Consider the following 16,417-nt stretch of genomic DNA (forward strand, 5'->3'; position numbering starts at 1 on the left):
ATAGATAGCTGTGTTAGATTTCGACCGTAAGTGTACCAGTTGTTTGAGCGCAATCTATCAAATATGAGGATAAACAAAATTTATGTTCGTTTTGTTTTTTTTACGGTGACCGTCAAATTCACAGAATAGAAGCGTATAACGCAGTCAACGAGATCTACCGGATGGATTCACTTGTGACCGTACATTTTGCTAAACCAATCTTCGAGGAAGATGAGCTTATTAAGAGTTTTTGGTGGCGGTAACGCTGACGGTACTATCTGTACATTATCATCTGTAGGCACTGTTCCAGTATGAAGCCGAAAGAAGAGAGTCTGATTTTGCTGTAGAAGAAATATTGGATTGGTGGTGGGTAGATATTTTCAGTACAGACCAAAGCCAAAATACAATCTCAATTGTGAGGACTATTCAAAGAAAAATTTGGTGGAACAGCGCGATTTTTTCTAAATTCTAAATTTACAGAAATAAAATTATTTTTGTCAGGGAACGGATGCAGAGTAAGCGTATATGTTGGAATAGTGGAAAATTTATTGCCTCGCGTTCATTTTTTTTCTTCAGGATTGGATGGTGTTCGATTCGAGCATTCGATTCGATCCATTCGAGTAAATCGGATTGGATAAATTAAGGTACGACGTATGTGAATCACCCAATCTCGGACAGTATAGTATGACAAAATTCTAATATAATGCGATTGTCGTTAGTGGTAAATAAATAACATTTGCTTGCATTTAGAAGAGTTCAAGTAGTTTTATTACATGTTACATATGTTCTTTTTATCTACTTCATTAGTCTGCTGCTGTTATACTTCTATCGGTTTGCTTTTCCACTACTCATGTATACCAAAAAATAATATCGGTCAATTTATACGCTTATACTTTATTTCTTTGCATCTTATTTGGCTTGCTACATTTCATTTCTTACTATATCTTAAATTGGATTAAATCTAACACTCACTAACAAAATAAATTGCATATATGCATATTTCAATCTCTCTCATTCCAAACGTACAAACACTCGTGGTCTTCGCGATAATACAAACCAGATGACAAAAGCAAACATGCAATTGCAATCATCCACACATACTCACGCCCGCTATCTTGTCAACATTAAAACTCCTCGGTAATTAAGTGAACGTTTTAGTACTTATAAATTTACAAACACGGTCTATAGAGCGAATCTACAAATGCCCGTGCTCGTGCGATCATGAAGCGGTTACGTTTGGAAGTCCCTACTCTCGGTCCTAGCAGCCTAGACTCATGCCTTCAGTTCGACCAATCAGAAAAGCCGACGCTCATTTCCATTAGGCAATACGTTCGAAATGACCGTGAACTCTAGTGATATGGGAAAATATACTCTTCTAGCATCTGATCCGAACATTATAAGGTATCAGATTCACGATTCGTATGATCACAAGAATACACGCGAATATGCGAAAGGTTGTAAAATCGTACTCATCCACGAAATCAACACATGTTAGGGACCATTAATAAATTACGTAACGCAAAAATTGCCCAAAATTGACTCCCCCTCCCCCCATGTAACAAAATGTCACAAATTTCTTCATGACGACATTACACATGCTAATGGGACTGCGATTATTACACTTTTATGGATAACCTACTTAGTCCATCTTTCATAAGCTATCTATTAACAATATACTCAGGGTCATTGCGTGGTCTTCTGGCGCCCTCGGCGGAGTCTTAGTTTTGAGCCAGTAATGAATACATCAGCCAGCGTAATTTTAATCAATTTTCATTCATTTTCGAGATATGTATGGCTTATAAAAAAATGTGGAAAATAATTTTCGAAAAATCGTTCAAGCGCAATACAGAAAACTGAAAATGTTCAGCCTATTTCGGGCAAAGCCATCAATATGGGGAGCCACAGAACATTATAGTTTGGTGAAATTTTAAATATAATTTCGTTGCGGAGTCGTTTCTAATACCATTTAAAGTCAGATGTGTGAAGGTGACGGGCGGAGCATTTTTTCGGGACACTTTGGGAAATAAGTTAACGCTAGGTGTTTGAAGGCGACGGACGATAGATTGTTCCGGAAGACTGTATGTGTGATCAGTTTACTGAGCTTACGATGTAGTAGGGAATTCAACCCGCTTCCATCATACAACTATTCGAAGGCTTTGTTTGAATATTTGTTCCGTCAAATTCATTTACAATGGTTGGAAGCTTGTAAATTAGCAGTTCGTTCGAGCTTGATACTCGCTCATGTAATATCCAGTCGCAAATCTTGAACTGTATGTTCATGAAATCAGTTTACGCTAGGTGTTTGAAGGCGACGGAGGGAGCATCTATTCATGTCACTATATACTAGTGTGCAAGTGACATATATGGAAAAAGGAATTATTGAATTTTATAACTAGACACACCGCAAAAGCACTAGCACCGCGAGAAAAATCTTTGTGCAAAATTTAAGCGCAATCAGACATAATTAAGAGGTAGCGCTTAACTTTAAAGGTGCCAAAAATTTCACCCGAGAAAGAACCTTTTAAATATTCAAAAATCGAATAAAGAATCCTGATGCTAAATGTTTTCAAATGCCATGAAAGTTCAATATCTAGTGACACCTCAAAAAATAAATTTTGTTCAACGCCTTTATTTAACTTGGAAAATTTTGGAGTTTGGAAAGTAAGCTTTTAATTTATTTTTGATGCGAAATATCTTAGAAATGCATTAAACGTCAGATCTTACATCGTCCGTCGATTTTTTTTTTTGAAAAAGGTGCCTCTCTGGCATATTTACTGTTGTGACTGAGATTTAAAAAATAATATATTTTTTACTTGACGCCAAATTTTAACTTTCCAATAGTGTTTTTTTTCGATATTACATCAGATCTCGACTGTTCATGACATTATAAGACATTAAGCATAAAAATACGATTTTTGAATATTCAAAGGGTCCTTGGTGTTTTTCACGGATGAAAATTTTTGCACTTTGACCGTTAAGTGCAACCCGTTCAGTATGCCTGATGTCTGAATGAGCTGAAATTTTGCATAGACTTTTTTGAGGTGCTTTTTCCGATTGAGCTCAAAATTTGCATAGGGATATTTTTCGACGTGTTTTATCTGTATGCCAAAACCAATATATTGATGAGACAATTTGAGGAGCTGTATATTGGATTTCTGATTACGGTGCATATTATTAGGTTTAAATCGCCAATCCGAGTGCCATCACGGCATTCCGGTTATGTCCCATCCATCTTTTTTCACATGCGAGCAAAACAACGAATGCTTATATGACCTATTGCTGACAAAGGTTTTTACGAATACTCTTAAGGAAATCAATAGAATCTAGTCATACTTCAAGTGAAAGTAGTTGATCACATTTTTGATTTGTTATCTTCAGATTTGACTTCTTGATATCTCGAAAGTTCGCCCGGATAAGTTCAAAACTGTAATATTGTGTCTAAAGTAAGCAAATTACGTTACTGGTGACAAACCTTTTATGAAGGACTAGCGCATCTACATGCCGCTCACACAGTTGAGATCGACGATGTAATCACCGATTCGATTTAGTCTTACATGTATATATGGAAGCACGTGGTTGGTTGATTCATGCACACAAAGCAAAGATTTTTAATAACAATGGTACTGGACGGGATAAAATAGTGTATCTTTTCAAAAAAGCACTTTTTGCATTCTTTTGCAGAACTATTGAAAAGAACTACGCCACTCAAAACGACAAACCGTTATACTCTATTGGCTCATGTGTGATTTTAATGTGGGGACATTTTTTACTACTCCCTAAAACTCTAGGCAGAGGAGATTCTTTGTAAAGGTTTAAGTTTTTCTCGTGAGAGGTTGTTTAGGTATCTTACGGCTAGTCGATAATGGCGTAAGCCTCGCCTACAAAGGTCAACAAATCAGTACGCATATCAAACTCGCTATGAAATTATCCAACCTATCTATCTAATCTGTTTATTTAGCAAAAGTTGTTTGCACACCAAAATATTTTGGTTTAACCAACCCTTCTAATGGCTCTTGGTTACGCAACCGACTGTAGGGTACGTATTCTAAAACCTGCACAAATGGCAGTGGTCCTCATTTGCTTGCTCAGAAAGGAATAAAATGAACTGCGAGCACCAACAAGTATTGGATACTGAGGATGAGTGAACAGTAGATTGGGTATTAAAATTTTGTGGTTCACTAGCGAAAAACTTCAGAGGTTAAGGTTCGTTTTTCCTATTTGAAATACAGAGGCTTTTTCGCTGTAGATGGCACTACTGAACTCAATACCAGCAGCACAGTTTTCACATGGTGGACTGCAAAGTAGGACCTACAATTGCATTGTAGGTAAGTAGTACGATGCGAATCGTTCGTTATCCCGTGTGGTGCAGAGTAAAAACCGCAATCACAAGTGAAGAAATCCTTTCTTTGTGATGTGCTACCGTTTCTCTAATGCTGTGTTTTTCCTTCTCCGTCTTCCCCATTCAAACCCGCACTTTTCACCAGCAAAAAATGATGAAAATACATGGCGAGGACCAATCTCTTGGACACGTCCACGTGCCATTCCAGCCAATTTATTCGCAAAAGAGTTCCTATTCAAAGTTTCAATTAAACTAACATACCTTTCAGCATACTGCTTACTACTACCTTCTCCATCACACTCGCAGTACTAATTCCATCAAAAGCCGCATTACAGTGAGTAAAGCAACGAGAAAACTTCTCTGATACACCTAACCTGTTCACAATCTGTGCCGTGTGACGTGTAGCCTATGATATGTGGTCGGTTCGCACACTGCTGCTGGGGCGGTTCGCCTCCAGGGATCCTCATGTAAGGCTGTAACGACGGCGGCGCTACACGCTGGCTGGCTGGATGGCTGCCTTTCATGAGTAATTGCAAGTGGTGCCAGCCTGAAAAGAAAAGCAAAGAAAGAAAACTTTAAAATATACACATTTTCTGCATGAAACTTCTCCATTAGTGAGACCGCAGAGTTCGTGTGGACTTTGGGTGGTGGAACTGAGCGGAAAGTGGAAGTGATTTACTTCCTCACTGCACTGGCACAAACTTTCCTTCGGCCATGTCCTTCTGGTGGTAGGAACTTGGTCGCAGTCAGTGGGGACCGCCTTATTGTGCTGTGCCATGAATTTTATGTTTTGGTCCAAAGTTAATCGCGATTTAATTCGGTCACCATATCGGTTTCGGAGGGATTGCAGTTGACCTCCCTTCCCCCGGTTTAATATGGTGCTGGCCGTCCAGTGACGGTTCGTAGGTCGGCAATATTCCAATACTCTTGTGTGCATCGTATGTAGCGATTCTACTTGTGTCAAACTGGCACCAGTGAATGCAGGTTTTTCTTTTTGATGTCGTGCCAAACCAAAGAAGTATGCTTTTTGCTTGTTTCGCGATGGAGAGCTTTAGTTCAGGCGGCAAGGAGCAAAGCGGAAATTAATGGATCTTTGAGCTTCACCCGGTAAGAAGCGGGAAGGACAACGACTCCAGACTGGTGTTCATATTTTTTTTTTGGTTCTCTACCGTGTCACCGGGATTCCATTGCTTTGTGTGGTTGAATGAATATTAATTGGAGGTCATAGTTTAAGGTTTACTGAAGAGGCGAGCGTTTTATGCCCGCAGTGCCGCAGGGATAGAATGAAGTTCCGAGGAAAAAAGATCGTCTAAGTGCAGTTTTATTACCAGTACCGGTCTAAGAGAGCATTGCTTGTTCCGGCTTAATGAGCGTCTCGTTACGAGCGCTAGATGATATCTGCATTTCTTTCTGGTAGTGTAGCAACAAATTTAGCACAGATAAAGTTTTCAACAGAGTGTGACATGGTAAGGGAATACTTAAGAGTCGGTAATTTTCTATCTGGATCCAACGCAATTGTTAAATCTGAGCTAACCGACTATCTTTTTAATAAAATTTTATCTTACTAAGTAATAAGTATTGGGACCCTCGCGAGCAAAAATAGATATAGATTTCGGGATTAGTCGCCTAAATGTAGATAATAACGAGAATGCCAAAAAGTTAAAATTTATCAATCTTCGATCCTTGTTGCAGGAATAAAAGTAATGGTTTTACAGTCTCTTTTAAGAAATATTATTGCTGTAGACAGAGAATTAAATATATCAATAGATGTATTGTGCATTCGTTGTTGTAACCGGGTCGGGAACTGACCTATGTATACTTTATACACTTCCTGCTCAACTAATTGATATTTTCACCAATCGAAAGAAATAGTTAATGGCTTTTAACTACGGAAGGTTTGTTTCAAATTGCTTTCAAAGCTAAATATAAGAATTGCTTGATTCTAGAAATATGAGCGGCACAACTCATTTCTACGCCAGTCGTGTATTATATACGAAATAGATAACACTTCGAGTGCGTATCGTCAACGCTCATACGTTGCCTTTGCTTTTGTCGTTTGTCCGAATACTGGGGTTTTGAATTTAACAAAATTTCAAAATATTTTATTTTAGCAGTACAAGAATGGATTTTATCGGAATAGGTGTGGTAATACATATGTAATTAAAGATTTTGTAGTACAAGTATTATTTATCGTGTATATCGTGTATATATTATAAATATTATAAATATTATAAAAAAGCATATGACCATTATGTATTGGATTCTTCTTCCACGAGCGATGAATAAGATGCCGTCGCTTATGCTATCACTATTTACCAGCGTTGGCGTCTGATCTGAATGCCTAATTACAAATTTTTCAGCGCAAGGGAATATAAGGCATTGCGTTTCAACTAGATTATTTTCGATGCGGTGAAATTTGGCTCGCCAAGGAGGCGATGATTGGATTGTTGCAGTGAGAATAGATGCACAGAATATAGCATTTTTCAGTTATGCTAGAAATTGACATATTTCTTCCAAATAAGTATTAGGGACCATCCATAAATGACGTAGCATTTTTGAGTGATTTTAACACCCCCTCCCCATCGTAGCTGGTAATTGCGTAGCTGGACGGTAACTCTCCTCCCCCTTGTCCCCGTAAATTAAAGAAAAAATAAAAAAACGATGTTAGTTATTCCCCTTTAAAAAAAAGCTACGTAGCATGACATGACCCCCTACCCCCCAGTAGTCACACATGATCACAAAATACAAAACTCCCCCCTCCCCCCATATAATGCTACGTCATTTATGTATGGCCCCTTATATAGATGCTTAAGAAACAGTACGCTTTATTCTGAGAAAGTTTATAGATCAGTGATTCTCAGTCTGGGGTCCGCAGACTCCTAGGTGGCCGTGAAGTCATTGCTGGGGGGCCCGCGAAGAAAGATGTATTTTCCGAGTGCAGATTGAAATTTCATGTCTTGTTTCCTAACAAACTGAAAATAACATATTGATAGCATACAAAATTGATGTTTATGACCGTGGGAGTTCGCAGCAACCCAGGGTGATTTCTCTGGGGTCCGTGGTACGAAAAAGGTTGAGAATCGTATAGATAATGCAGCTTCGTTTGATAGTTGATCCAAAAATAGCGTGGCCCTTTCCCTAAAAGGACCAAAATAAGTACATTTTCCTATAACACGCTTTGGAATCGTTTTTTCTCAGGGGTGCACAGAAGTGTTGTCATCTAACGTTTTGAATTTATATGTATAACGTTTCGTTCGCAATCGTGATTACCGACCAAAAAATAGTTTCAAGGAAATGCACTCTAAAGTGTCTTTGCCCCGAGAAGGGCGACGAGGGGCTCCGACGCCATCGCACGAGAGGCGCGGCACAATCACCTGAAGCGATTCAATTAGGGGGTGGGGGTGGTAAGGGTTTCAGCTAGGAAAAAAAAAAACTTTATTTGCGATTTTTTTTACAAATTCGGGTGAAGCGAATTAATCAATTTTTTTTGTATTAAAGTGCATCATTTCAATAACATTCTGTTATTTTTTCATGCAAGGATTTCGACTAGCGACTCGGTGATGAAGCTTTTTGTAGAACATTTCTGCAAAAAACACGATTAGCGGTGTTAACTGCCATTCAAAAACTACTCAACCGATTCTTTTCAAATTTTACAGCACATTGTATGTAAAAAATACCTAACTTCTACGTTGAGTTTTTGTGAAATACATACCGCCCACTTACCCCGGGGCCGTTGTAAGTAGGCAGGTTTTTTTTGTCATATATTTATGTCTATAAAAACAAAAGCAATGCAACAAAAACTTTGATAAAATTGCTAACACTTTTTCCGAAACGTGTTTTATTTTGCACGATCTACTTATTGTGAGGATTGTGGTTAAACCCGACACCTTAAGTTTAAGCCTTTATCTGAGATACCACGAAACCATTAAAATTATAGTTTTTGCGCAGAATTCTTTTTTGGAAACTTTTTAACAAGACTCAATTTTGTCAGCGCTTCTAAAATTTAATTTCATTAAAATATCTTAGGCCATTACAAATCTTTTTACATTTCTTATAAAAGAAATGTATAGAATTCGCTCAAACTTTCTAGATTTTTTCCGAGGCCCGGAGGGCCGAGTCTTATATACCAATCGACTCAGCTCGACGATTTGGGACAATGTCGTGTGTGTGTGTATGTAACGGACAAATTCTCATTCGTGTTTCTCAGCAATGGCTGAACCGATCTAATCCAAACCAATTTTAAATGAAAGAACTAAAAAACAGTAAAAACGCTATTAATTTGTTTTTGATTCTGATGTTTAGTTTCCAAAATATGAATGTTTGAATGCGTAAAAATGGCGTTTTTTGCAGTTTTTTCAAATTATCTGCCGAAATTGACAATATAGATTAACAATTTATATGTTTTTAGACAGCATTAACAAATACCTTTCGAACAAGCTATAGATTGTTGAAATCGGACTATTATCAAAAGAGATATTTAACATTAAATGCGGACGAAAGATTTTTATCATTTCCCATTGCCCTGTAGAAAGGTTATGCAATCACTCTAAAAAACGTCAACCTAATCCCGGCCCGGAGGGCCGAGTGTCATATCCCATTCGACTTAGTTCGTTGAGATCGGAAAAAGTCTGTATGTGTGTATGTGTGTGTATGTATGTGCGTATGTGTCAAATAATGTCACTCATTTTTCTCAGAGATGGCTGGACCGATTTGCCCAAACTTAGTCTCAAATGAAAGGTGCAACCTTCCCATCGGCTGCTATTGAATTTTGGATCGGTCGGAATTCTGGTTCCGGAATTACGGGTTTCAGAGTGCGGCCACACAGAAATTTCTCATATAAACTATAGGAAAAATTAAAAATAGAATTTTTATTTTTGATGCTAAATGTGTTCAAGGTGCATGAAACGTCGAGATTTGATGCAAACTCGAAAAAAAAATTGACGACGCTTCACTTTTTTGTGGATTTTGGCATATTTTTGCCTTTCTCATATAGAAAGGTTATGCAATCACTCTGAACGTCAACCTAATCCCGGCCAAATTTTTTTTTGACTCACATAAGGTTTCTGGATTTTAACAGGGGCGTTTACGGAGAGGGGTTACACCCCCCCCCCTCTACTGTTCACTCCCCTCCCTTAAAAATCTACTTAAATCACCCCTCAGACCACCACCCATCCAGCCCTCATACCCCTCCCTTTCAACCCCATCATCTTGTGTATAAGTGCAAAGTGTACTAAGAATGTTATGGACATTTCCACAATTATGTTGAACATAAAAAGCCTCCGTGCCATAGTTTAGAGAAATGAGAAAGGCACAATTGCACCGTTAGGTGGATTAAAACAGGTTTTTAAAAATAATGTCACTCCCCCTTCACGTTTTATAGAACAACAAAAGCTTTCATAGAGTTTTGCTTTTCGTCATTGAAAACTATTATGGTGGTTTTGGAAATGCCATTCTACGATTATTTTTACTTTGACCATTCTTGGCTAGATATGACGTCCGAATAAAATCGTCGATCCAGTCCAACATCAAACGAAACATTTACTATTAGCGGAAGGAAGGACCCGCCTGTGAATTATTAAACAAATATCTCATGGAAAGGCTAATACAGACCGACTTCTGAATCGATTCCATTTTAAACGCAACAGTCGATAGAGACAGAATCGATTGTTGCATTCGAAAATAATTTCGATAAGGAAATAATTTGAATTCAAATCAGACTTCTGGCGATTTATATGTGGTTCAATATTAAATATGCATGAGGTTTACCGAAAGGCTTTTGACATTTAAAGATTTCATATGGGATGAACTTGACCAGATCAAAATCTGCTACTAAACTTTCCATTTAAGACAAAGCTTGTGAAAATCTAATAAGCCGTTTTCCAAGGAGCCAAAGAGACTTTAATTCTGAAATATTCCAAGAATCAGGAACATGCGAAATTACAGGGATTGACACTGGAATCAAAAGAAGTTTGTCTGACCATCAGCGATCAAGAAGGCTCTAGCCAAGCTAAATATAGATCTTACAAACAATGGTATCATCGGCACGTACCGCAGGGAGCGCCGGGAATCCATTATCGATGTCAATTTTTGTAGCGTTGGAGTAACAGGAAAGATGGACTGAAAAGTGTGCGACGATATACCCACAGCGACCACCAAGCGATCTGGTACAGCATTGATTTCAGGACACGGTTTGAATATGTGGGAGATATATAAACGAGTGAAGGTGGAAAACAGCGATCTTTCACAAGGACGTGTCCGTCGAAGAATTTAAATTTGAGGGCATCCTCTTCAACCTAAATGCGAACGAGTTAACGGTACTACTATCAAGAGTGTGTAATGCGACCATAACAAGGAATGGGAAACCGAGAAACGGTCGCTGGGTGCAATACGACGATTATCGATCTACATATAAGTTGTCTCCAAGCTTGGAAAAGAAGTCAGAGGGCGCGTAGTAACACCGAAAGAGGGAAACGAGCTGCAAGAACCGCTCTCAACAAAGCACTCAAGGTGTACAAGAAAGCCTACATTGAGGAACTTTGCCACAAAGCCAACGCGAATTCTCGAGGAGACGCCTACAGAGTTGGAATGGCAAAGATAAAAAGCTCAGCTGAGTTGAAGGTCACCATCGAATGGTTTTCCCCACAACATGAACCAATTTTCGCCGTACAGTGAGGAGGAAAACCATAAAAGTGAAGCGATACATGAGAACCCCGGATATGTTCAGAACGATCCGATAACTGGAAGCGAGAGAAGCTGATATTGCTTCCGATGCCGCGAAAATGTGGAGATCCTTCAGCGTAGTCAATGTATCCCTTGGTAATGTAAGAGAGTAATACTGAAGAAGATAACCAAGTACACGGACAGTGAGTTCGGCATGTCATGCAATTCGGCTTCCTTATAGCCAGGTTTACAGTGAATTCCATCCGAACGGTTGTGGGAGGAAGACAGCAAAGATAAGGGTATCGCTATTGCGTGGTGGTTACCTTATACGTGAAGAATGCTTCAATAGTACTAGCTGGACAGCAATCGCCCATTCGCTGTACAGCATGAGTAATTCTGCAGGATAATATAGAGCTACTTTCAGTACCGAACACTGATCTACGAAACAGACAAGGTAAAATGAATACTACGACTGACGTTCCTCCGCTCGACGCTGTGCAACGCAGTGTACGAAAGAGTATTGAAGCTGAACCTTCCCAGAGATGTAACGATTTTCGGTGTTCCAAGTAATCGGATAATCACTAGAAGAGGTAGCGGCACTCGCCACGGAGACGATTGCCCATCATAAAACAGAGTTGGTGTTGACTAGCAGCCGAAAGATAGCAACAGGAGAAAATCGCGGTCGGAGATTATATCATCGACTTGAACTTTTGAAGTCACGACTATTAAGCTAAGGGGAACGCTGTGAGAGCAACAACAGCTTTGCTTGAGACGCCAGTGTACTGGGCACCACGAACCATCTGGAATCGCCGGACCGAAGCCTTTGAGCCGACTAGTTTCACCGTCAGGGACAAGATCGAGTAGGTCGAGTGAAGCGCCAGCGGTGGGTCGTCGAGTTTTCAGCGAATCGGAAGCACCGTTTCATGCTTTTTGGGTAAAGTCGGTCCATGTGCCGCCACGACGGAATGAAAACTATTCAAGCAACCAAAAGTTAATACCTAAAAGTACTCTGTTCACATTAAGTTCTTAGAGAACTTTCAAGCTTTTATTGGGAATTTAGAAACAGATTAACCTTCAAACTACCAAACCCTCTTCGATACACCAAAATCGACGTTCAATTGGCCATAACTTTTTTTCTGTTTAATCGATTTTGATGCAGTTTTTTGCCAAAGAACCAGAAATTATTCCAATTTTCGAAAATGCTTTAAAAATTGTATTCGGAGCTACGACCCCGGAGTAAATCCAGATTGCAGTGGGGTACCAACTTTTGGCCATTTTCAGTTTTTCATAAATATTTTCAAAATAACGCTAGAATTTAACATTTTTCGACAAGAATTTGTTAGAAATGACCTTCGTACATAATAATTGCACTTCATATATGAGTAATACGAATTGGCCAGTTCTTGGGAGCGGTTCCCAAAAGTGGCCATTCATGAGCTTACTTTGCATATGCTTTTTTATAACAGAAACACTAATTTATTTCAGCAAATCTTATCAGATCGTCTACTTAGTATAACAAGCAATTAATTCAATAAAGGTTTAATATAGATTTGCCCCTTTCTGACCAGTTCCGGGAATTCCGGAACACGGTTCCCAGGACGAAATTTATTTTTTCTGATAATCCTGGCATGCGGCACATCAAAAAACATCAACTCGATGATCTATGAAGAATGCAATCACATTCGAAGGCATTCGGACACATGACACACTTGATGACCAGTTCCGAGAATTCCGGAACACGGTTCCCGTGCTAAATTTTTTTTATGATAATCATGGCAGGCGGCGCATCAAAAAACATCAACTCGATGATCAATGAAGAATGCAATCATATACGAAGGCATCCGTACACATGTGGACAATTTATGACCAGTTCCTTGAATTCCGGAACACGGTTCCCAGGACAAATTTTATTTTTATGATAATCGTGGCATGCGGCACATCAAAAAACATAAACTCGATAAACTATGAAGAATGTAATCATATACGAAGGTATCCGGACACATGTAGACACTTGATGACCAGTTCCGGTAATTCCGGAACATGGTTCCCAGGTCAAATTTTATTTTTATGACACTCATAGCATGCGGCACATCAAAAAACATCAACTCGATGAGCTATGAAGAATGCAATCATATACGAAGGCATCCGTACACTTGTGGACCATTGATGGCCAGTTACGGGAATTCCGGAACTCGGTTCCCGGGTCAAATTTTATTTTTATGATAATGATGGCAAGTGGCACATCAAAAAACATCAACTCGATAAACTATGAAAAGCGCAATCATATACGAAGGCATCCGGATACATACGGACACTAAATGGAGAGTTTCGGGAACTCCGGAACACGGTTCCCAGAACGAATTTTATTTTTATGATAATCGTGGCATGCGGCACATCAAAAAATATCAACTCGAAGAACTATGAAGAATTCAATCATATACGAAGGCATCTGGATACATATGGACACTTAATGGAGAGTTCCGGGAATTCCGGAACACGGTTCCCAGGACGAATATAATTTTTATGATAATCATGGAATGATGCACATCAAAAAACATCAACTCGAAGAACTATGAAGAATTCAATCATATACGAAGGCATCCGGATACATACGGACACTTGATGGAGAGTAACATAACCAAACAAATCAATTCGATGATTTACGAGGAAAGCAGTCATATATGATGACATCCGGACACATGCGGTCTATTGATGTTGTGATTCCGTCGATTCCGGAACACGGTTCCTTGGCCGAAATATTTTTCTGTAAAATCTGTAATGTATTTAAAGCAAAGCCTTGATACTACACTCCGTTACGTATCTTATTTTTTTAAGTTTTACCCAAAATAGCGCGGTCGCATTTTTTGATTTTGAGCTAACGCTCTCTTGTCCAAAAGTCATCCTCGTGTACTTGCAGTAATTCGCACACAGTGATTGAGTGCAAATATCAACGAACCACAAAGAGATAAAATAGAATTGGATAGTATTTTTTTACCACCACACCCCTCTCTCAACCCACATTATTGACATTTTGTTTTGCGCCGGCTTTACCCTCTACTCCTTCTACTATAACATCACCAATACCATACAATGGTAAACTTCATATGCGTGATGAACGATAATTTTTCCCCGTTGGTGTGGTGAAAAAAATTATCGTTCATCACCAGCTTCTCAACCTCATCTTTACCCCATTTTAGTGCCAATTTGATTTGCCTTTTTAGGAAAATATTTCTCAGCGATCATAATCAATGCTGAAATTTGTGGGAAGTCAAATGAGAAACTCATAAGTAAAATGTCGCAGTATAAGTAACCACAAGTCGCCACAATAAAGTTATTATTTGTCTCCGATTTTCTTATTCATACTAGACATGTTTGTAGACATGGTATTCAGGAGTGACATTCAGTTTATACGGGACATGTTGTGATAGGAGCCCAAATTTGGAGCGATGACACACTCACATGCGATTTGCTATAATCCGAACAGCTTAAGAGCAATGCAAATGCTTTTCTGATCCAGAGTATTTGTTTTGTGTACTACGGTTTCACAGACCATTAGCAATCGTTCCTTAAAGAAAGGAAAATAAAGCGTTTTCCGGAATTCACGGAACCGGCCATCAAATGTTCGTATGTGTCTGGATGACTGCTTTCTTCGTAGATCATCGAGTAGATGTTTTTTGATGAACCACATACCTCAACTCAAAAACAAACAAAAAAACCTATTTTAATCCACCTAGCGGTGCAATTGTGCCTTTCTCAATCATGAATCACGAGAATGTGTGCGTTGTTCATATTCATTAAAAACTTTTAAATGCATATATTACATTTTATTATTATACAACACATGACAACTATATACAGGAAAATAAATCATTATTCGAGTTCTAAAATTTTGAAAAAGAAAAAACAGCCATGGTAATATTGAACTGAAAAAAGGTGCGAAATCGCCAAGTCCCAAAAAGTCGATTTTTACAAAAAAAATTTTTTCGAGATAACATAAAATCTCGACGTTTCATGCATTTTAAAGATGTTTGGCATCAAAAATACGAATTCGATTTCTGAAATTTCATGGTCCCCCTTTGAAAAAAAAATAGAGTTCCGACTTATATGGGAATTTCATATGTGACCGGACGATTTAGTCTATATTTCCGGACCCATATAAGCGATCCGTACGAAATTTTATAGACATCTGTGGGGATATTATAGCTATCATTTGGGACTAAGTTTGTGAAAATCGGCCCAACCATTTCAGGGAAACTGATGTGAGTTCGTAAATTTTGAAAGATGGCCGCTTTTCCCGGGCACTTCCGGAACCGTCTATGGTGGTCAATGTAGTCAACGAAAGTTTGGTTGGCCGTCGGTGACCTAGAACAGCAAATTTAAGTTGTTTGAGAGACATTTTAGCGAAATTTTTACCTTTTTTGCTTTCATCGGAGTATCGGTTTGAATCACAATTTGCTATGTGATCGCACGCCACAGCCTGTAACTCCGGAACCGGAGTTACGGATCGGGATGAAATTAAATAGCCATTTACAAGGACGCAATACCTTTCATTTGAGACCAAGTTTAGCCGAATCGGTCTAGCCATCTCCGAGAAACCGATGTGACTGTTATTCTGAATTTAGATACTTCCGCTGGGGCTTCCGGAACCGATTATGGTGGCCAATGTGGCCAAATAGACTTTGAATGGATGTTAGTGACCTAATACTACAAATCGAAGCAGTTGTGGTCATATTTTGGAAAGTTTTTAACCTTTATACATTCATTGCAGAATTTATTAAAATCGACATTTTCTGCGTGTTCGTACTCATCACCCTGTAATTCCGGAACCGGAAGTCGGATCCATTAGAAATTCAATAGCAGCCTATGGGAACGTTGCACCTTTTATTTGAGACTAAGTTTGTCAAAATCGGTTCAGCCATCTCTGAGAAAAATGAGTGACATTTTTGGTCACATACACACACATACGCACATACACACACATACATACATACACACATACATACACACACAGACATTTGCCGAACTCGACGAACTGAATCGAATGGTATATGTCACTCGGCCCTCCGGGCCTCCGTTAAAAAGTCGGTTTTCAGAGCAATTGCAATACCTTTCTATTGAGAAAGGCAAAAACGAATAAAAAATGTCATCCTGTGAACTGTGTTCTGGAATTCTCGGAACTGAGAATCTTGTGTCCGGATGCCTTCATATATTATCATGTTCATCTTGGAAAAAAAAAATTCGACCCGGGAACCGTGTTCCGGAATTCCTGAAACCGGTCATCAAGTGTCCGCTTGTATCGATGCCTTCGTATTCTTCATAGATCATCGAGTTGATGTTTTTTGATGTGCCGTATTTCGGAATTTCCGGAACTGGCCATCAAGTGACCGTATGTGTCAGGATACCTTCGTATATAATTGCATTGTTCATAGATCTTCGACT

At 38.9% G+C, this 16,417-nt stretch overlaps 1 protein-coding gene across 2 annotated transcripts in view; it reads right to left on the reverse strand.

The window, feature by feature from the left end:
• Positions 1–780: 780 nt before the first annotated feature.
• The window catches only part of LOC131693801 (uncharacterized), a 317,280-nt gene continuing 301,643 nt past the window's right edge, over positions 781–16,417 (reverse strand). For both annotated transcript variants that reach the window (XM_058981945.1, XM_058981943.1), the window contains exon 6: positions 781–4,865. In XM_058981945.1, coding sequence (XP_058837928.1) covers positions 4,697–4,865 — 169 coding nt within the window. In that variant the 3' untranslated portion in view covers positions 781–4,696. The remainder of the gene's footprint in view (positions 4,866–16,417) is intronic.

This window comes from Topomyia yanbarensis, chromosome 3 (assembly GCF_030247195.1).
Source record: "Topomyia yanbarensis strain Yona2022 chromosome 3, ASM3024719v1, whole genome shotgun sequence".
Classification (NCBI taxonomy): domain Eukaryota; kingdom Metazoa; phylum Arthropoda; class Insecta; order Diptera; family Culicidae; genus Topomyia; species Topomyia yanbarensis.